The sequence below is a fragment of the Eschscholzia californica genome, unplaced genomic scaffold (genome assembly GCF_041429995.1).
Source record: "Eschscholzia californica isolate CP2 unplaced genomic scaffold, dmEscCali1.0.p SCAF_1, whole genome shotgun sequence".
In the NCBI taxonomy this organism is placed as follows: Eukaryota; Viridiplantae; Streptophyta; class Magnoliopsida; order Ranunculales; family Papaveraceae; genus Eschscholzia; species Eschscholzia californica.
Window position 1 is genome coordinate 55,889,056 of NW_028238198.1, and position 24,314 is coordinate 55,913,369.

General features: G+C 34.1%; 1 protein-coding gene across 1 annotated transcript; it reads right to left on the reverse strand.

Moving 5' to 3' along the window:
- Positions 1-3,035: 3,035 nt before the first annotated feature.
- On the reverse strand, positions 3,036-22,166 carry LOC147567726 (protein neprosin-like). The gene is made up of 9 exons (XM_086657735.1): positions 22,063-22,166; positions 21,835-21,947; positions 18,246-18,355; positions 18,071-18,157; positions 17,800-17,994; positions 6,050-6,214; positions 5,915-5,968; positions 3,706-3,849; positions 3,036-3,485 (listed from the first exon to the last, which is right to left on the reverse strand). Exons 1-9 carry the CDS (start codon positions 22,164-22,166, stop codon positions 3,117-3,119), a joined length of 1,341 nt encoding a protein of 446 aa, XP_086513861.1. The 3' UTR covers positions 3,036-3,116.
- Between the last annotated feature and the right edge of the window lie 2,148 nt (positions 22,167-24,314).

Consider the following 24,314-nt stretch of genomic DNA (forward strand, 5'->3'; position numbering starts at 1 on the left):
CAATTTTTTTTTTTTGTTTTTGTGAGTTTCCTAAAACTCAAAAACAACTCTTTAATCAAACCAATTTTGGATCAAAATCTAGGTTTTTGAAATCTTTTTCAAGAACAATTTTGAAACCAATTTGAAAATTTTTTAATCCCAGTTCAAAATTAATCAAATTTTATGTTTAAAACTTCTTTTAAACATTACAATCTATCTAGAACAAGCATAGATTGGATCAAAATCTTGGTTTTTGAAACAATTTCAAGAACGAATTTTGAAAAAAACTTGAAGAATTCTTGAATCTCATTCACAATTAATCAAATTTGTGTTTAAAACACTTTTAAACACCATTATCTATCTAGAAAAGTGTGGAATTGGTCCAAAACTTAGATAAGATAGGCTAATTGCAAGAGGCTCTGATACCACTATAGAGTTTACACCCTTCTACTAGTGTTTATAGCGGAAATAAGACATCTAATGTCTACACTAGTATTCCCAGGATCACATGCATAAACCTATAATAATACTAAGCAAAACTAGATAACCGATTACCTTATTCGCTAGTTTTTCTCTCGAACCTTTTCAATCGCTTTTGAGAAGACCAAGAGCTTCAAACGTAGCTCCTCTACTTGGGACACGAGCGATCAACTTGATCTCCCACCTTGTTGTTTAGCTAGCACACCAAGAACACCTTTCTTCTTGACTAGATAGATAGTAATGGGAATTAGCTCACTTTCTCCTCTCTACTTGATGTGGTAGAGTAAGAAAGCTTAGAGAGAAATTTCACACCTTATTCTCTGCCCTAAGAGTGTTTATATAGAACCCTAATAAGAATCCACCTCCTTTTAGGTTTCCTAAAACACACTTTAAAAAAAGATTTAGAGAAATAGTCGAAAATAGCAAATATTGATATTTTCTCAATTCCCTAAGGAGGGAGCGTCGAAACACCACGAAAATTGGCAGATATAATTTTTATTATATCAGAAACTAACCTTCCAAAATTCAGCCAAATCCTAGTCCTAGAAGTACCCGAACCGGTCTAGGCCCCAAAACCCTATTTTTGGCCTTTTTGTACTATCTTTGCACAATTCCTTTTTAGGCCTATGAGATATGTTTATGGGATACTCCCATGATTATATCTCACTCCCACTAGTCATATCCGAGGTCAATTTGTCACTCTTATGTGTAACCCGTTGTAGGATCCGATCGTAGTTAGCCGCGAATTACTTCGTAATTCAACGATCGTAGTTGGTCTCTAGCTACAACTCTACGATCCCTAAATCAATCGGACTTGATGATCTTCTACATCAATTGTCCTATCCGACAAATTGTTCGCATTGTCACCTTGGTCGAAGGACATCTCCTTCAACTCCGTCACAAGGAAGGTAATGAAATGATCCTATTTGTCCATGTGTGTTCATTAAGAAATCACATATACTGGATTCGCTATCATTGCAATTTACGTTGATGATATAAATCTAATTGGGAAAAATAAAGATATATCAAAAGTTGTTGTATATTTGAAGAAAGAATTTGAGATGAAAGATCTTGGAAAAACAAAATTTTGCATTGGTTTACAGATTGAGAGAAGTACACGTGGCATTCTTGTCCATCAAAATTTATATACTGAAAAAGTTTTGAAAAGATTTCGCATGGACACTTCATATCCTCTTAGTACTCTAACGGTTGTCAGATCTTTAGATACTACAAAAGATCCTTATCGTGCTAAAGAAGATAATGAAGAATTACTTGGTCCTGGAGTACCATATTTAAGTGCAATCGATGCCTTATTATATTTGGCTCAATGTACCAGACCTGATATTTCTTTTGCAGTAAACTTATTAACGAAGTTCAGTTCCGCACCAACAAAACGACATTGGATGGGAGTAAAACATATTCTTTGATATCTTAGCGGAACTACTAACATGGGGTTATTTTATTCGAAGAATTCATCCAATAGTTCACATGTAATAGGGAACACCGATGCAAGATATCGCTCTGACCCACATAAAGGAGTTTCACAAACAGGTTATGTTTTTACTAGTATGTCTGCTACATCTTCTAGCCACTCAGAGATTATAGTTTTTCATGAAGCTACCAGAGAATGTGTATGGCTCAGGTCTATTATCAGCCATACTAGAATTTCATGTGAACTCCCTGAAATTACAAAGTCACCTACCATTATTTATGAAGACAATGCGGCTTGCATTGCCCAAATCAAAGAAGGATATATTAAAGGTGACAGAACGAAACACATTTCGCCAAAGTTATTTTTCTCGCAACATCTACAGAAAAATGGTGAAATTGATATTCAAAAGATACAATCATGTGAGAATTATGCTGACTTGTTTACAAAGTCTCTGCCTACTACAACGTCCAGAAAACTAGTAGAAGGTATCGGAATGCGAAGCTTGAATAATCAAATGATGTAAAACTACACCGGCCCACGGTATGATATTCATCAAGGGGAGAATATTATCGTGTGAAGATTTACAAATCACTAGTACTGGATATCTACGTTCTACACTCTTTTTCCTTCGTCCAGTTTTGTCCCAATAGGTTTTTCTGGCAAGGTATTAACGAGGCAGCATTTTGCGTATTGAGCGCTACTCAAGATCTCTATTGTTCAGATTTTGTCCCGCGGAGTTTTTCTATCAAGTCTTAACGAGACAATTATTTCGAGTGGTGGTCATCCAAGGGAGAGTGTTATGGGAATTATGAGGCTGCCCATCTAATTGTTGTGGGGTCAAGTAGTTGCCTATATATGGCTGCCTATAAACTATTATCAACAAGCTATTAGGCCTTGTATATTAGTCTATGTAATATCCTTATTCCTTAGGAAGAAAGCAATGAGGTTCCTCCATTTAAGAGATATCATAGCCACCTCAAGCATGCAAATAGAAGGTGCTTCTTACCAAACTCATTACTCGAATAATGCATGGCATACGTGTAGTTCTCATGTTGCTCACTATTGGGTATTTGTACCCCACCCTTAGTTGTAGTTGGACACAGAGAGTTACAAACCTTTACTTTAATTTTTAAATAACAGGGTCTTGGTGCCACAAGAAATTTTCATATACTCTTGCCATTGTTTATTACTTCAATATCATATATTCACAATAGTATACACAATATTAGCCACATTTTCCACCAGGTCCTCCAAACAAGAAGGTATGGCCATTATTTTCACCTTTATATCCGTAGTATTGCAACCCATATTGTTGGCAATCAAGTATTTGTACTATCTTATCATCTTGAGGATCTCTCATATGTGTATCGTTTGCTGTTTGTATATTTATGAAAAAACACGCTTCGTTATATTTTCCATTTGGGAAAACACCGCTTCCCATCTGTGGGCTGATACCATTATCTCCGGATAACACTACTCCACCCCAGAAAACTCGTTCTCCTCCTCCGGAAAGTATATTGAATAACGAGTTTGGCCAATACCCGATCGTTATGTTGTCATTGAGTTCTAACCACCAATTCTTCGTAATTTTGTCCTACAAATTTATATAGAAAAACACCAATGAATAGACATATAAAATGATTTTGGAACGGTAGGAGAAGTAAACTTGTAGAAACCGACAAAACGAGAGACTCGCCCAAAAGGGTGGAAGGAAGGAAAAAGAGAACATTATTAATAAATTTAAATTTTAATTATAATAATCTACATAAAACATATTAAAGTAAAAAAGATTGAGACATGCCATTAACATTTACCTGATAAACTTGAGCTTTGACAAAGTATTGTATTCCTTGGTAAACAGATATTTTGTTCATAATTGTCCCCAGAGGAATGCTGCTATGAACTTGAACAAAACCAGGGCAAAGAGTATTATAACAACCTGTCTCACCGCCATCACTCTGACAAATAAAACATCACCCCATAAAACTATTATTTGGATGTTTTTTTTGTTGGAAGAACTATTATTTGGATGTTAGTCTACGAGCTTTAACATTTATTTCTAGGCAAAAATAGATTATGTAATTTAATTCCCATTGTCTAAATTGTTAACGGTACAATGTCCAATATCTATTATATAAAATAGGATGTAGAGTGCTGACTGGGACAAACTCAAAGACAAACCAAAGATAAACTAAAGATAAATCTAGCCATTCGTTATCCCATGATAAATCTTAACCCTCCATCGATCGTTAAATCTCAACTAATTGACACTTATCCTCAAATTATAACCTCCATCATAAAATTAATGATAATTTAATTTTATCATCTATATAATATTCACAATTAATTATCTCCATTAACTTTTAAAAATTGATTGTGTTTAAGTTATGAAAATGTAACCGTTAGATCTCAACCCCTAGAATCTCCTTAAATCATAACCCTTGATCTCAGTCTCGTAACCTCTCTATTTCCATAACTTCTCAAAAATTAATAGTTTTTCAGTTATAAAAGAAGAAGATTAATCGATTTTATCCCTTCTCTTCTATATATATTTTACTCCTACAACCTTCTTTCTTACACCTCTTTCTCCCCCTATCTTTCTAATTTCTCATTTGTTTTTTTTGTTGAAAGACTGATCCTGTTTCAGAGGAGTTTCATGAGAAGAAAATCATGTTTCTTATTTGTTGAAAGACTGATCATATTTTAGTAGAAGAAATTTATGTCGACAACAAAATTGTTCAATATTATTTTTTTAATGGATAGTTTTTCTTAGTTCAATTAGTATTATATTTTCTTAATTTTGTTATTAGTATGTAATTAGTAACGTATGATTAACTTGATGTTGTGTATTCTCTTTAAGTTTAGTGAAATACTTAATTGTAAATACAAATACAATTGTAAATACAAGATAAATCTATCACTTTCTTTATTAAACTATGTTATTTTTGTTTTCTATCTTCCTATTTCTGAAGTGAAAAATCATTTTTTTGGAGTTTTGATTTTCAATCTGTTTGTATCGATTCTACTAGATTTAGAAGACCATCTCTTTTGGAGAGTGAATTATTTTTTTTTTTATTTTTGTAATGATATTACGATTTGAATCTATTTTTTTACTTTCAATTTCTTCTTGAGATGAGTAAAAGTCAATTAGCTGGTAGATTTATGATCTTTTAACTAGACTTTTTGAACTATGTAAACCGGTAGGGAACATCTCTCTTTGTCGTTAATTCTTTTATAGGGTTTTCTTTGTTATAAACTTTTTCTTGATTTTCTTCTTTAAATTTCACCAACAACTTATCTTTGATCGATTCTTTGATATAAATTACCTCTTATAAAAGTAAAATAAATTTTTCTTCTTCCTCTAAACGACTTGAAAACCTATAGGAACCTCTTATGTAGCTTTCAACACCTATAATTGATTTCAAATTTATTTATTTTCAAACTATTAACTTGTTTTTAATTTTTTTTTAATGTCTTTTTGTTTCTTATTGTTTGTAAATGTGATGTACTTACTATTCATATTTATCGACCAAAACCACTAAACTTTTATAATTTACCAAATACAATTGTCCGTGCCCTGAGGGCACGGGTTATACCTAGTATATATATATATATGAGGGTCCACCACTTTTTAGTGTAGTGGTTGAACATCCACTCTGCAAATCGTAATTCCGAGGTCTCAGATTCGATCTCATGGAAGTGCAAATTCAAAATTTATTGAACTTGGTTACTATAAATATAGTAAGAAAGGTAGATTAGCTATAAGGGTTATAGGTCTTTTAGGATGCGGTCTTTTGGTACAGTAGCTATTTAATTTACGAATCTTGATATATATATATATATATATATATATATATATATATATATATATATATATATATATATATATTTGTATTATCTCTTCGTAATGTAATGATGTCTTTTGTAATCTAATATCAAACAAAATATATCAAAAAGAAATATATATACATATATATATATATATATATATATATATATATGTACGGGTTTATTTAAACTTACTGTCCAGAAAGCATAAATCCGAGTTTTGTTGTCCCCGTACATTTCTGTGCTTACCTATAACACCAAATAAACTAAAGATCAAGTCATATTTATGGTTTGGATTTACCAAATTGAATACTATAATTGAAGATTTACCATCCACCCTATCCGGATTCCATTGTAAATGGTGTGAGGACCTGATTCAATAGCAACAGTTGCTGTTGTGTACTGATACTGGGTTATGCTTGGATTGTACACGTTGATGCCTGCACTAGCCCCATAAAATGGTTGCCCTAAACGATCATATATTACTCCTGCTCTCTGATATACAAAACAAATTTCAAAGAGACCATAAATACCGCTGTATGAAAATGGGCTAACGTGCCTTTTGTACAAACATATGAAAGCTAGAAAAAATTATCCATGACATTGAACTAATGTAAGGTTGTGTTTGTTAGAATCTGAATTAGCTGAGCTGAGCTATTTGAATCCGAATTGGCTGAACTATTTTAGAAGTTAAAGTTTGTTTACAAAATCTGAATCATTAAGGGAAAAAAATCTATTTTTTCTTTTTTCACTTTCTCCTTCTCTCCTGCCCTCTTTCCCAAACGGTTGGTACTCCCCATCCCATCCAAAGCCCACCAAGATTTTAGAAAGAGAAAGTGAGATAATAAGACGAGGGATGGTGGAGAGAGAGTTTTACCAGAAGGAGTCCTGACAACATAGATTAGATATCAAAGCTCTGGTGTAACTTATTTACTCTCTCCTTCTCTCGCTCTCTCCTTCCCTTCCTCCCTCCCTTTTCTCTCTCTATGCCTCTAGATGGGCTGAAGCTAGACCATTCCCGGGTCTGGCGAGGGTTTCAAACAAAATGACCTTCGACAGATCTGATGAGAGTTCACAAAAACCTTCATGCAATGGTGGTGCTGTGGTGGTGGTCTCGGTGTGCCTGAAATCGGTAAGTGGTGGTTGTGTTGTGGTTTGTGGTGGTGGTGGTGTTGTTGTTTTGGTGGTGTGGTTTGTGGAGGTGATGGTCTGGTTTGCGGTGGTGGTGGTGATGTGGTCGTATAGTGGCATTGTGGTGCTGGTGGTGATTTGTGTGGTGCTTGTGTAATGATATTATCGTGATGGTAGTGTGGTTTGTGGAGGTGGTGGTCTTGTTTATGGTGGTGGCGTCGATGTGGTCTTGTGGTGCTGGCAGTGGTGGTTGTGCTCAGGGGCGGAACCTGTAGTGTCCCTATCATTTTTTGGGGTGCCTTTAGCACCAAGCCTTTTTATCCCTTTTTCCTAAACCCTATTTCCCCCACTTACTTTCCCCTCCTCACTAGGCAGCACGGGGTGAGTTAAAGGTGGTGGGAAAGTGATGGTGGGATAGTGAAGGTGCTAGAGAGAGAAAGAGCCAAAAAGAAGGAAGGAAGGATTGGAGCTTGGTGTGGGGCTTGGTTTGCTTTGGATCTAAGGTAGATTTATACTCCTCTAGGGCTTGAATAACCATTTTTATAGAAAACCTAGACAAATTAGATAACACCACAAACCCTAGATTTTAGTATTACTTGAACATAGATTAGGGTTCTTGACATAAATATATATGCTAAAAGTAGTAGATCTATATTTGTACAAACTCATTTTTTGGTCACTTTGAATCTCATCTATGTGTTAGATTTTGAGGATATTTGCTATAATGACATACTTGATGAACCATACAACCTTCATTTACATTTCCATGCTAGATTCATGTATTACAATGATATTTAGGGCTAAACCTCTCTATTTTCTATGATTTTAGTATATAGCTCTTTTAATTATATGTCTCTCACTATTGGACAATACTCTTTATATAGATACATGAACATGCCCTAAAACTCAACATGATATGAGAATTTTAGGCTATTATCATCATTGATTCATTACTTGCAAAATTACAAATATGGAACTCGTATGTCGTAATATGCTATCGACTATGATTTTGATTTATGTATGTTGTAGTGTGATGCTATTATATGTGTGTGATGTGATGGAGTTGGTGGAGAGTTGTGAGAGTTTTGTGGTTGGTTCGACCCTCTCTACCGGATGTGATATTGGTATGGAGCGTATGGGGTCGGCGCTAACACAATGGATGACCTTGTGGACCACACTCTCATACAACGTGGATACCAACTTGTCATATTGCTTTTGGTTGTTTATTACAAATGGTGTGATATTATGTATGTGTGACGTGATGGAGTTGGTGAAGGGTTGTAAGAGTAGTGTGGTTGGTTCGACCCTCTCTACCGGATGTGATATAGGTATGGAGCGTATGGGGTCGGCGCTAACACAATGGATGACCTTGTGAGCCACACTCTTACATAAGGTGGACACCAACTCGTCATGTCGCTTTTTGTTGTTTGTTACATATGTGGTACATTTTATTTCTAATGGTCACAAATCAGATACTATACTTGGACATCTTCTCATGATAAGTGGTTGTCTATTTGTTTTGGTAGCTCTTGAAACTGTCTATTGAGGCTTTAGAGGTTTCGAGATCTACTTGTTGGGGTCTGACCCAACCTTTTATTTTTCAGGACAAGGAAATCGGGAAGTGCCACCTGCTTAAGTCATAGTTAGCCTTGGAGGAGTTTCTTTAGTGATTTTCTTTCTTTCTTTAGGTAGTTATTTGGAGTTGTATCTCCTAAACACTTGGTGTTATTTATGTTTTATCTTGTCCGACATTTGTGTCGATGATTTAGAGACATCCTGTGAGTTTTGAGAAACTTGGTAAAGTTTCATTAGTTTGATTTATTGTTACTTTTTGAGCTTCATGTTCGATACTATTTGTCTCCTTGATGAGTATATCGTATATGTATACTGTTCTGCGGAGAAATGCTTTAAGTTTAGGTTTTCATGGCGGCCGACGTGGAAATCTGGATTTGGGGTGTTACAGAACCAGGATTTCAAGTCCGGGAGGACAAACCCCTTTTAACTTCTCCAATGAGAAACTTCATCTCAGAAAGACAAATCCTGATTGCATTTTATTAATTTCATTCTCTCTTTCTATCTCTCTATGTGATTGTGAAGATGCTTAGGTAGGTAAAACTCAAACACATGTAATACCACAAATAAAGAACAAAATAAAAAAGATAAATGAACCCACATGAGAGAACATAATATTAATAGCAAACAAATCAATACAAGCAAATAAAGAAGATGAAGCAAAGTTAAGAGCTACCCAAAACCCTCATTAATGCTAACAGAAATTCATAAGCTATTCAAGAAATTGGTAGACGAAACTCAAAACATAGTTTTCTATTCAATGCTCCAATGGTTAGTAGTAAGATTCATAAGATATGTTTTCTTCCAAATCTACCAAATGAAACCATGTACAAAATTGGCTTTTCTTGGTAGAAAATATAAAGAAGATCTTCATCAAACTAATACAACCAAAACCCTAAAACAAAGAAGAACTTCATCAAACTAATACAACCAAAACCCTAAGACAAAGTAGAGCTTCTAACAATAACTTGAAGCAATGGAAACTAGATTTTACGCAAAACAGAGTTACTAACCTAAAGTTATATTTGATTATTAAGTGTAAGAGATGAAGAAATTGATTTGTATGATTATTTTTTTTTAGAAGAATCGATTTGTATTGTTATTAGCTAGGGTTTAATCCAATTTCTTGCTTGCTCCGGGTTTTAATCTCCTCATTTCCTCAAAGTAAATCTCCCGTGAAAGACCCCTCATTGGGAAAAAAATCTATATAGGAAAACTACAAATCTACCCCTACCTTGGTGAAAGAATTACAAATTCCAGCCCGGGCAGCTGTCCGCCCTGGTCTCTTAGTGGGTCCGCCCCTGGTTGTGCTGGTTGTGGAGACATATTTGAGTATGAGACAGGGAAGATATTCCTAAATCACGGGCATAAATGTCATTTGATACATTTCAAAAGTTGGACTTATGTAAAAGACTTGTTTTGAAGTCATAAATGAGCGGGTTGTTTTTAGGTCATTCAGATAAAGACCCAATTCGGCTAAATTTTTAGACTCTTAAATTGAAAAACGAACACTTGAAATTGAATTAAGACCCAATTCAGATTTCAGATCAAAAACATAAAAAAACAAACACAACCTAAGAAGAGAGAAGGTATGTGCCAATTTAGGATTTATCAATCAACGATTGGTAATCGTACCTCGCCCCAATCGTGCACGTCTGAGTAAGTTGAATCAACATTCACTTGAAAGACAGTTTAGTAGGAGACGACTTATTTCAATACGCATGTGTTACTTGAATTTTCGCTCCCATCAACATAACTATAATACTAATATTAAGTTCGGTGCTTTGAACATTAATATCTCAACATTAGCTCTAAACTCAAGAGTTGAACTTGAAAGAAAGTTTAGTAGGAGACGACTTATTTCAGTACGCATATGTTACTTGAATTTTCACTCCCATCAACATAACTATAATACTAAGATTAAGTTCGGTGCTTTAACCATCAATATCTCAACATCTATTATATTAAAACAGGTCAGTCGGTTATTCAGGGGATAAGTCTGACCGTCCATTTTATTTTAGAGATTTGGTTGGGAACACATCTGACGGATGATATAATTTTTTTATGTAAATAGACTACAAAAAGAAGGGTATCTATGTAAATCAACTAAAATTAGTTAGAGTAACTACTACCCATATATTTCTCTATTTTTTTTTCTGTTGAGTAGAAAAAAGTGGGAGGATGAGAAATTAGTGGGGAGAAAATCTCTCTTCCACATTCTTGATCGGTTTTTTTATGAAAAACTTCCCAAAGTAACTACTTCGAAAAATATATAAATAGGACTCTTGCCAGACTGATATCTTTTCACTGTAAGAAAAAAACAATCTCTCACATCTATCTATAGTTCAGGCTTCAATGAAATATTATTTTTCTTTTTTAAATGTAATTCTCTTTTATTAAACGTAAATAGCTTAGTATTTGATTGCTCCTCTTGGTTGTTTAATATATAATTATTATTTTCTCTAATTGTAAAATGGCTATTCAACTGTTAAAATATTCTTAACACGACGGCGCAGCCAAAAGGGATCTACCGCGTCCGTAGGACGCGGTGGGAACCTAGTTAGCTCTAAAATCACTTCATCAAAAAAAACTCTAAACTCAAGAGTTGAACTTGTGGAATGCAGTGATATATATAATTACTTTTGCATTATAAGAAGTTGCATTAACTATCTTTTGTACACTGAAGTTTGTGTCTTACCAAAGGCTAATAGAGTCTAGATAAACATACACAGATCGATTTACTAACACACTATCTATGTGGTATGAAGTAAAGAAGCCCGCTAACATCTTTGAGTACAAAAGAATTATCTCACCTCACCAAGACTTTGAGATGTGACACTATGTTATGTTGTCGGGTTCTTTTCGATGTTGGTGGATCATACAAATTTTATACATAACATTACCTCTATAAGCGAATTCGTAACTTTGAGGAAAGTTATATCCCACTCAAAGAAAAATGCTAAAGTCAATCTTGTTAGAAAAATACTAAAGTCAATTTTGTTTGGCAAGTCTCTTTATTTGAGACGAAGAGTGGCCCACATTCACATAATCCATCTTGGAGATAGTCTAACCAACTACTAGTTTGAATTTAATAGACTGCGTATTTGGGTGATGGTTACCCTATTTAAAGGGAATAAAAATTGAGGAATAAAGTTGGTTACGATAACCAACTCACTACACACTTCTTCAATGGAAAAGAAGTGGGTGTAGTTACATTAACTGAAGGTCCCTAACACCTCCTATTATAATGTTTGTGTCTCTCCATCAAGACATAATGACAACAACTTAGGGAGATGATTGGGGTTAGAGGATTTTCAGTATCTAGTATCTTTTTTCTGTTCCAGTTATCCACTTAATCACCAATGGCTAAAGGTATGTAATCCCGCATATAATGATTTTCCAACATTTGCATATATTAATTAATTTGAGATTTTAAGGGATAAAAGAATGTTTTATAGATATCATAGAGAGGTTTTAGGAATGAATATTTCTGAGACTAATTTACTGATATTTCTTTCTCCAAAAGAAATTCAAAGAAATAATAATTGGAAGCATGTAAAATTATTGTTATCATTCTAAAGATTTTATCTCTCTCAAACGAGTGGAAGTAGGAATTGGAATTGGAAATCCAGAACTTATTAAATAATAAACAGAGAGATGTATTTTATGAACATACCCATGCTTTTGAGTTGATGACGTAATTATATGCAATTATTTATTATTGGCAATTTGACATGTCATATGTTTATTTGAAGACATGATATTAATGTAAGCGGAACTTCATGAGGAATCGTTCATGAATTTAAAAACATTGTCATTTTTTTTTTATCATTACATGTTTTTTTAGTGTAGCCATAACATCTAAAACACATGTAGATGTGCGATAATAAACTTTATTTGTTTATTGCATCAAGTTAAAATGACATTTCTAATTGTTATGTAATTTTAATAAATAACTACTTTGCCCTACAGAGAGGTAATAATTTTGTAAAATTTTATTAAAATAGGGTAGTAAAATAAAATGTTAAATGTAAATTTTCTACGCCCACAGGTACGAAAGTTTTAAGGGTCTGATATTTCATTTGTACTACTCTTATTTATACAATGTAGTAAATTCCTATGCCGTTGTGGCCTCTAACCACAGGAAGAATATAAGTTACTGCTAAATTGGCATTGGTTGATTTAGAATAAAGATATATGTTTCATAGCTTTGAATTTATTAATAGTTTCTCAGATTTAGAAGTCAATAACTATTTACATCGAATAGTATAGATTTAATTTTAGCGTTTGATGCGGATATACCACATGTCCCCAAGAAACAGAATACACTTGATGAAAGAGTGGACTATGGGTGGTAGGAGTGATCTAATCGCCTAAGTTTGATGTTTGTATGGGCCAAAATACGTCACCAGGAGCGCCCTCAGAAATCCACGATTAATGGGCTTACGCGGTGACGAAGCCCATGAATTAATGGTTGATGGGCCCGACCTATTTATCTTCGGGCACCCCGAAGCACCGCCAAAATATGGAAGCACATCCAGCTCTGGATAAAGAGGTCAATCCTAACCTCCTCAGCAGACATGCCACCATGTATCTGTTGGGAGGACGTTACAGTCATTCAAGATGACAATATCCTGGATATTCCAGTTAGGGGGTTAAGGTATCTGTATTTATGGTGACAGCCCATACGTTACCACCATTAAAGACGACAACTCATCACCGGATAACAGTCGATCACCAACAATATAAATGGATCGAGAGGAAGATGATACAGATCATCCAGCTTGACCGTCGGAGCCCCCTTAGGCAGACACTATCCTGGTGTGCCAAGGATCTTACGGCACGTGTGTTTTTGTCACTTGTCACAGGTTAAGCCCAAAGACGTCGTCGGTGTCCACAAAACTATTAACAGGTGAAGGTCCGACTTCCGGTCAACGGTTCGGTCCCCTTGACTTCTTGACCCGCGATTTTGGCCCCTCACAATGCTCAAATCCCTCATGAATAAGAGTATCTGGGGTTATATACCTGATTGCCCTCACGCAAAAGACTTCTTAAAGCAGTTGAGGAACAACTTATTTGCTTGAACAAAGCACAAGCCAATACCATAATGAAGAGTTTTTCTAGATAATTTTTTTACTATTCTAAAGGTGTGCATGAGCACATTATGGTAATCAGAGAACTTTTGTTCAATATTCATTGAGATTCTATAATTTTTCTTGATTCATTTGGTACTTAATTCTCTTCCAAAGGAATATGGACCATTTAAAATCTCCTACAACACATAAAAGGAAAATTGGTCAATCAGTGGACTTCTGACCATATGATTTCAAGAGGAAGAGAGAATGAAACATGAGAAACTTGAAAGTGCCCATTTTATTCTCATGTTAAAGGAAGTACCCCGAAAGACAAACATGTCAACAATGTGTAAAAAGAAACAACTAAGAGTGTCAAGGCATTAAGGTAAATGTTTCTTCTCTAAAATGGTTAAACATCGAAAGAAACATTGTGTTAAGTATGCGCAATAAATCTATATATAGACTAATACATGCATCCAACTAATGGTATTTAAAGTTTCATCATATTATATCCTTGTTTGGTTCTTCAAAAAATATTGTTGTTTATTGTATATACCTTGAGGTTAGTGAGAGCAAGTATACATTTTAGTCTTATATATAGATGATATTTATTAATAAGTAGTGATTTGGGTTTCCTACATCCAACGCTATAAAGCAACAGGACAAGCAATATAGTTGAGAAACTTTATTTCTTGTCACAAAATCGTCGATACAATAGAGAGACATTTATAGATCCCCTGTGATAGTTCTGCATGGTTTTCTTCTCATAAGGTAATAAGAGTGGGAGCAGAAATAGGTATATCGACATAAAGTATCTTTTTGTTAGAGGAAAGTTAATAAAGATATAGTGGTCAGTAAGCATATAAGTACTAAGTTAATGATTTTACATTCCCATAACTAATATATTTCCTACACAAATGTTCTTAGATCATATGGTGCACTAGGATCTTGTGAACTTATGTAATGCTTCACTATTTACTTTTTTTGACAGTTTGAGATATTTGGTTATTATAAGCAGATCATCATATTTGTGCACACAAAGAATAAACATCTTATATACCCAGTGTGATTAAAGGAGGAACGAGTAATTCTTTTAGAAATTACTCATTCAGAAAGTCATGTTTATTAAGTGCTTAGTTAGAGAGAATAACACATTGTAATACATAAAAGGGAGCATTCACTCATTAAAATGTGACCGCTACGATTCATGTGGTATGTTATTTAATTGAGAACGAGTGGTATCTCCAATTGAATGTTTGTATAGCCATACAGATTGCCAACACCCATGTGTTTATGATATCTATCATGTAGGCCAAGTAAGAGAATGTTGGGCGCGTCTCTTTATATGAGACTAAGGGTGGCCCACATTCATATATGCTTTCTTGGAGATAGTCTGACCAACTACTAGTTTAAATTATGTAGATTGCGTAATTGGGTAATGGTTGCCCTATTTTAACGGATTCAAATTTGAGAGATAAAATTGGTTACAATAACAAACTCATTACACACTTTTTCGATGAAAAAGAAGTGTGGGTAGTTACATTAACTGAAGGTCCCTAACCCCTCCTATTATAATGCTTGTATCTCTTTATTAAGATATAATGACAACAACTTAGGGAGAGAATTGGGGTTCGAAGATTTTCATTATCTAGTATCTTTTTTCTGTTCCAGTTTATCCACTTAATCAACAATGTCTAAAGCTAGGTAATTCCGCGTATATTAATTTTCCACTAAATCTCAATATAAATAGGACAACCGGTTACGAATAACCTGTTGGTGGACTAGTGAAAATTTAAGACAAAGAAAAATAAGTGAATACTTCATTAAAAGAAAACATAGCTTGCTATTATAGGAGAGATCATCTCTATTTATTAACGAGAATTCGTCTCTTACAAGAGAAAAAAACATAATGAAAAAATTCATTACATATTTTCAGAGAGAAAATCTCAACTAATTTTGTAACTGGGATTTATGTTGCGTAGCTGATAAGACTACACCACACCCTACCGCCAGGGCGGGCCCCAACTTTGTGAACGGCCTCATGTTTTGGATTTTGTATGTCAGTATCGAAATAACAATTACATTCTAAACAAACCTATAACAAGATTTAAGCTGTAGTTTAGTGGGTTTTTTTAGGTTGGACTCGAAGAGTAATGACATTCAATGGCATATTGATTCATCATGAATATAATATGCAATACATCATGAATTTGGATAAGCACTATAACTGCCAATTTAAAAATCTTGGAACATAAAGGTCATATAAAGACCCTTAGGGTCATCCTAAGGGGCCTGAAAGCTCATCTACTTCTACCTCTACTTTATTTATCGCAAGAGGTTGAGGGTTCAAATCCTCCCATAAACATTATAAGAAATTTTATTTATTTTTTTCTAAAATGCGCTACCGCCCACCATACCGTCTTCGATAAGACAAGGGGCAAAACTGTACTTTCACCCTCTTATCATATTATCCGCCTAGAATACGCGATGTGTGCGTAATAGAATGGGGTGTATGATAATCGTTATCATTTTCAGCAGCTATATGGTAACGACACCTCTAGTTTTTTACAAGGGAAATTCTTAACCAACTTCATATCAAAAAAAAAAAATAGTTAGGAAGGTGATAAGTGTACACCCCACCTACCACCCACCGCACCACTTTGAATACGACAAGAGTCAAAACGGTCCTTTCGCACCCTCTTGTTATATTATCTAACCAGGATGGGTGGTGGTGCATGCATTGGGTCACGTTCCTTTCGCACCCTCTTGTTATATTATCCAACCAGAATGGGTGGTGGTGCACTGGGTCATTAATCATATTCATTTTCAATTGTTTTGTTATCGTCTATCGAACCCTCTAGTAAACCAACTGTGTAAAGGCACTTGTTGATTTGAACGAGCTAACATCATTTTACACAAGTATATCTTTTTTTTTTGAGTTGTGAGTGTGTCTCGAACTCTTGACTTCTATGGTAGAAGACTAAACCTCCTACCCCTCCAACTAAGGGTTGTTGGCCCACTAGCATATCTTTGTTGTCTTCATGAGTAGTACTGTGTACATCTCCCAAATAGAGAGACTGGAAACATGTTCTATTATTTCCAAACAAAAGATATAAATAAACTTTTGTGGCAGATATTAGATTAAGAGTTTTGCAAAAGGTCCATTTTAGAGTCACAAATGGGTCAAAGGTCCTCCTTCGCAAAACAATGACATAAGAATTTGGCAAAAATGGGTCTATTGACTGGAAATGATGTTTTTGTCCTTTCGCTTTTTTTAGACGACGCACAAGAAAAATCACGTACTGGAAATAAAATTTTAATGAATAAATATTTAGTTAGTATGGTAGTTCATAATATGTTACGAAAAATACAGAATTTCTTGACAGAAATAGAAAAGGCTAAAAAAGAATATGGTTGTTTCCGTTTATAACATCTTATGAACAACTATATAAAATGGGTCTATTGACTGGAAATGATGTTTTTGTCCTTTCGCTTTTTTTAGACGACGCACAAGAAAAATCACGTACTGGAAATAAAATTTTAATGAATAAATATTTAGTTAGTATGGTAGTTCATAATATGTTACGAAAAATACAGAATTTCTTGACAGAAATAGAAAAGGCTAAAAAAGAATATGGTTGTTTCCGTTTATAACATCTTATGAACAACTATATCGTTTTCCGCTTGTCAATAATATATTATTTCTGGTCATAACTTATTATACAAGAAAGTAAAGATAGTTTAGAAAGAAAAACAATTTTATATTTGAATTGAAAAAACAAATAGGATATTTGTCATAATGCATTTATGAATCTTCCTAATACATTATGAGTGCTCATATAAAGAATGTTTAAAATAAGACATTTCATGACCATTATTAACAATCACTTGCTTCATGGGAATTCATGGGATTTTACAGACGGAGGGATATTTGTCACAAAAACAAATTGGGTTTGGACTTCATCATGGTCTATTTTATGTTGCACAAAAACTAATTGTAATTGTTCATTTGGTGGCAAAAATTAAAATTTAAAACTATTTTTTCGGATTAAGACTGACAGGTTAAAAAATTCTAACATTTCTAATTAGTCCATTAGGCTGGGATAAATGAGTTTAGACTAGGTTTCATAAGCTAACGGAGTAAGGAGTAACATTTCTAAGTCAGTGGACTTAATAAAAGAGGCAATGAGCTAACTCCCCCTCTGAGCTAAAAGTCACACTAATAGGACAAGATATATTTTTCTTTTAACAAAAAAAGGACAAAAATACTAAGGAGATAAGTATAATAAGTTGAATACTTACATATAAATTTCTTTTTATTGTATATCTGTCTGAAAGAGATTTAGCTCTTACGAGATCTTCTTTGCTTGTCTTGCGAATAGGAATTGTTCCTCTCGGGCATCCTCTAACTCGGCCTAAGCTTGCTGGTTTGAGTTTTGTAGTTCCAGAAAAAGTTTCATCTTTCATTATCTTCTTACGTACTAAACTCGGTTTCATCTAATTTATAAAATTTGTCAGATAAATAGACATATAAAACATATAATTTAGAATTTAACATTTTTCTAAAATGAACCTGAATTTTGTGATTCTGAAGCGAAGGATGATCAAAAGCAGGTTGCTTGTTGATGTCGATACAATCGAAAAAGTCGCCCCATTCACTCTTAATGTACATAAGGAACAAGATTTATTAGTCTATTGTAAGCTATACATAGGAAAAAGAGAGAAGAGAAGTAGGATTAGACGAATACTTGAATTATTTTAACAGCAGGTTTGTTCAAAATCTTGAGTTGTTTTTCCAATTCCAAATCTTGTGCATCATTCTGTTCAAATAGTAATCTTTCTTGAACTCCTTCAACTCCTCCATGATGAGTCAACAATAAAGATATTACCACCCATACTAAACAAAACTTGGTATCTTCAATTGAAGCCATAAATCTTATAGGTCACACTGGAACAAAGGCAACACTAATACTTGGAGAAAACTTCTACTAGTAGAAATACATTGTTCTTATACTGATTATTGGGAAAAGGAAATAAAGCAAATCAGGTAAAAACTTAACTACCGGGTCAAATTTTTCTTTGCCGTTACAGAGTTTGAAAATATAATTATTACTTTTCTACTTAAAATATTAGTATCTTCTAAATGAATATGCATGCATATTTAATAGGCAAATGATAGAGTGACTTCGAAATTGGTACTTAGAGGGTGACATATTTCCTTATTTAGAAACAAAAGCGGTCCCCACCTTAGTCAAACTTTGAAAAAACCTTGTCTTTTAGTGATTCCACATCAGCTGGGCATTAAAATGCCCAGAAAACTGGGCACTCTAGCATCTCCCTATTTAATAAGTTTAAGAGAATTTGGTGTTAAGTTGTAAATTGTTTTCTACTTTTAACCAATTAAAATTCAATTCTTTTAATAATTGTACGGTAACTATGATGAGAATTAAATTAATAAATATCTTAATATGTGAACAAACTTCTAAATTAGTTGTCCATTATACAAGGAAAATGATGACCTATGCCCCATAATTTTTCTAGGTTTGCATACCATATTTGATTTGTTGTTATTGACATAATAATGTGGTGGAAAATTTATAGCTTTGAGTATGAATATTACTGTATCTAGACCCAATCAAGATCAAATTGTCTATGGTTAAAAAATTGATAAGAAATCAAAGTTTCCAAGATACCAAAGATTCTACTGGATCAGAAATTTCCAAGAATAACATAATACTTGTTTGTTTAAGATATAAATAATGTTGTTGGACTTTAGGCCATAGTTTAGTTGGGCTATAGGTCCGTTCTTTGTAACAGTTTGAATTCGCAGTTTCGTGCTTATCACATCTTTGATGTATTATACTATCAATGTCAATATAATGACTCGTAGATCGTAGTCAATTTCAAAAAGAAAAAAGATATACATCATTATCCACTACACAATTGTAGACTTTCATCTTTAGGAAACTATGATTCTTAAATAGAAAATGAATATTGGAGTCCAAAAATTTACGTAATAAACAAAAAAGCAAGTAGTTTTTAAAACTTTTTTTTCTTTTTACGAAATCGACTACGATCTGCGTTACTCGTTACAAGACATTAATACATCATGAAGATGTGATAAGCACGATAACCGCCTAATTTAAACCATTAGTGAAAGAGGTCTAAAGCCCGACAACATGAAAGAGGCTTAACCGGCAAATTTATTACACTAGGGTATATCCCGTGCCCTAGGCAGGAACAATTGTATCAATCAAATGTGACAAAATTTTAACACAATGCTTCTATAGGTGCCCCATAGTATTGCTTTAGGCGCTCTCACCAAACATGTCACCCAATTTTCTATATTTATTATTACTATATTCTGGATACCCTAATTTTTTTTGGTATTCTACTTATTGTCCATTTTCTTTTGTTTATTTTTTCTTCAATTAGTTATTTTATTGAGAGAGACAGAGATTTCAATTTTTTTTAACCCTTCCAATTTCTTTTGTCTCCTTTTTTTAATTAATTATTTTATTTCTAAGGACACAGTTATTTTTTCCTTCTTCGAATAGGTTATTTTATTTCTAAGAAGGACTATATTTTAAATTTTGGGAAGGGCTTCTCGACAATATCTTTTATTAAAAAGGGATGTTTGTCTCGGTCAACGTTTTTCCTTCTGTTTTATTATATAGATTATTTACTACATTTATTACATAAATTACATGGGATAAATTTTGATGGAAAACTGCTTCCACCGACTCGATCCCACGACCTTATGGGCTAAAGAGGGGGTGTCCAACCACTACACCAAAGGGTGGTGGACATTTTTTTTTAAGTAAAATGACTAATTACCAAAGGGTGGTGGACATTTCATTGCATTCTGGGACTCGAGTTCGTAAGTTTTGCAACTCTAGATTTCATTCTTCAAATCTAGTGTGTAAGATCTGGAAATCGGGATTGCATTATGCAAATTGAATTTGCAAGACCTAAAAATCAAGTTTGCAAATCAAATTCTCCAATTCAGGTTTACAAGAATTGCAATTCCAGTTTGTAGAAAAACGAAGAAAAAAAAACGTCCTTCATTTAAGTTTATTTAAAAAGGTATTCAAAGTGGATATTGTTAGAAAGATAATAAAAAGTCCTTTTTAAATATACAAAATTGTATCGAAATCTGACATCTATTATATAAAACAGAAGGGAAAACGATGACTGGGACAAACATCCTTATTTAATAAGAGATATTGTCTAGAAGCCCTTCTCAAAATTTAAGATATAGTCCTTCGTAGAAATAAAGTTACCTATTTAAAAAATAATATTCCTTTCCTTCTTAGAAATAAAATAACTAATTTAAGAAAAAAAGAAACAAAATAAATTTCAAGGGTTAAAAAAAGAAATTAAAATCTCTCTCTCTCTCTCTCTCAATAAAATAATAACTAATTTAAGAAAAAAGAAACAAAAAAATAATACAAAAAAATAATAACTAATAAAAATCTCTCTCTCTCAATAAAATATAACAATAAATTTCATGACATTTGATTGATATAAGTGTCCGTGCCCTAGGGCACGGGATATACCCTAGTTTAATTAAAGAGTTAAATGTATTTAAAGCTAAAATAAACAACTACGAAGGGATGAGTTTAGGGTCCAAAATCGTTCAGGTTATGGGGTTAGTGATGGGCCTAGAAAGTTTCTTAAATAGGTCACCACCCGCAAGTATACGGGCGTCAAGTAATAATTCCGGTAAGACTGGTTCGTTCCTCAAAGACTAAGTGAAACCTATTCTAAAACTTAGAAATTTTGGTTTTGATTTTGGTTTTATGATTGTGGTGATAAAATACTAAAGTACTAAAACAAATAAAATAAACAAATCAATGGGAAGATGACCTAGGGTTTTGGAATCCACCGTATATCTCACTTTCAAACACACGAAATTAACTGACTAACTCTCTCTTTTTGTAACTCAGAATTTTGGATAATGAACTATTTTGATTCCGGGAGATGTTTTCGATAAAATCAGTTTTTAACTCATGAAATTATAATTGTCTTATTTAAAAAATGAATTTCTAAACTACTATCTATCAATCAATAAGTATGCACCGTCAAAAGATTTAACCTAAGCACGATACATCAAACCTAAAAGCATAGATAGTGAAAAGATAATCGACTTGACAAATTAAAACAATTTAGACATTAAATCACATTCAAAGAATTAACCACATAACTTATGTTTCTAAAAGGTCGAATATGGTTTCATCATCAACCCTAGATTAAGAGTCTTAGCTAATCATGATCAAATATTAAAATCAATATGAAGAATAAGAGAAAATGGAAGGAAAACAGAACTTTTCTCACTTATTTTCCACTGGCAGCCAAACGCACCCTTTAGGAGAATAATTTTCTCGTCTTCTCCGAAATACTTTCCCTCTGGGAAAATTATTTTCCAAGTATTTTTCTCTATCTCTCTTCTGTTTCTCTCTTTCTACTTTCTGAAACCTCTCTTTCTGAACTCTTCCTTTCTCTCTCTATTAATCTTTCTTTTCTCTCACAAAAAAAAAAGATTACAGAAGATAAAGAAGTTACAATAAAAGATGATGGTGCTCTGTTTCTCTTTCTCTCTCTCTTATTTTTCTGTTAGTTGAGCTTTTTGAGAGGATTCGACCTCCAAAGATGAGATCCTCCTCCATTCTTCATTCTTTGTTTATATAGGAAAAGAAAGGAGTAAAACTCTTTCAATCAAATCTTCTCTGATTCTTATCTCTCTAGAAAATATACACCCAATTCCAACCAAGAACTCCTTTCAATATAACATAAGATCTCCATCAGTATTTCTATCTCTCTCTGAAATATCTTATCATAGAATGATAACCGATCAGCTCCTCTGTATTTCGAATCCCCACCTCATATCTATCCAAAATAGATTCAATCATCCTCCCCTCTCTAGATATGTTTCTTGCTTTTTTTGTTAAAGATTTACCGGACTTAGTGTTGTTTCTCTGGTTATTAATCGATAAGTCGATTTCTCTCTGTCTTGGCTTGATTTGGACAGAGTTTCCTTTCTCTAACTTATAGAGAGATAAACTAATAAAGAATAATGATTAATCAATATTCCTTCTTTCGGGCTAACCGAGATAGGTGTTTAATGTAGTCGAGGCAAGAATAAATTCTCTTTCCTTAAGACATTTTACACCCCCGTAACAGTACCAAACGTTAGGGTGAATGCCTTCGGGATACAACGACTAACCTTTCAGAATTTTAAGATGGTACTTCTTTATTCTGAAAGCGGACGAACCTTTGTCAGTATTATGAGCTCTTTGACTAATGCGGACGATCTTCTAGATGCTTCGGAAATTCAAATTTCACTCGAGACTTCTTTCTTCCTTTTCCAGATATTCTAGTCTAACCAGAACCTCTAGAAAATACTTCTTTAATTAGATATTCTAGGCTAACCAGAACCTCTAATTGTTAGAAGGGAAGAGAAGAAGAGAATGAATTGTATTGATGTTCTAGACGACCTATCACTTTACTCAAAACTTCTTTCTTCCTTTTCTAGATATTCTAGTCTAACCAGAACCTCTAGAAATACTCCCTAATTAGATATTCTAGGCAAACCAGAACTTCTAATAGTTAGGAGAGAAGAGAAGAAGAGAAGAGAATGAATTGAATTGATCATGAATGAAGTGGGTTTGGTGGGTTTATATAGGAATTGAATAGGTAGATTATTTTGGGACACATCTCTAGAGTTTTGGGGACAAAACTCTTGGTTTTTAGGGACACAACTCTTTGGGAAGAGTTGGTTATATAACTGGGATTTTCGGGTGGATTTTAGGCCATCAGATTCAGCTCAAAAACTCGGCCAGAATCTGATCCGTCAGATCATACCGAATCTGTCCCACAGATGAATAACCGACCGTTAGATGTAGCCTTACGCGTGCCCGAACACGGAGTGAACGCCAGTTGTCGAATCTGGCGCAAACCCGCGCGATGAACGCTGGCCGTTCAGATTTGAGCGCGTTCTCTTCGCGCGAATGCCCCCCACCGTGACTTGTCCTCTTTGACAATTTAGTACCTATTTCAACCGTTCTTCGTTCAAACTTTAACCTTGAATTTCTCATTCATCCGGAATCGGATTTGAGTGATTCTTGGCTCTAAATTGTAGAGCTCGACGAGACGAACGCAATGGCGCGTTCCGTTTCTGAGTTTGACGAGTCGGCTCGAGCCAAAATAGGCTCCGATTCCAAAAATCCCCCACATGAATGAAAATTTGAGGTTTTATGCTATGATATATGCAGACATACTATACTGACAGACTGACACTGACAGAGCTCATAAGCGGAACTTCGCTGCATCGGAAGAAGGTAGTCTTTCGACTTTGAACCTTTCCTAGTGAATAACTACAAGGTCTACAAGGACGGCAGTGAACTTATCGTCTTGAACCGAGTCCTGGAAATTGTAAACCTGAATAGCTATCACACAGCTAATCCCTTACCGACTTAGGTTCTCGGTTGTGTTCATTTCGGCCCTGAACATTCCCAATTTCGTGTGTGCTTTAGAGAAGTCGGCCTAGACGACCTTCCCAAAGAACCGGCATCAATTCACACACATATAGGTTATCCGTAATAAGGTATCCTGCTATACCTCACGTTAGAATCAAGTTCTAAGTTTTCAGATTCATTAAAAGCTTAATGCTTAACCTCTCAATGCAGGTAACACTGTTGTCATCCTAGGAATGGGTAAGAGATAGAAATCTCTTACAGTGTTACTGTCGAGTCAGGATATAGCTTCAGTTGCCCTTTGAACCTAGATCGTGGGATCTCCAGTCATCTAGGTAGGGT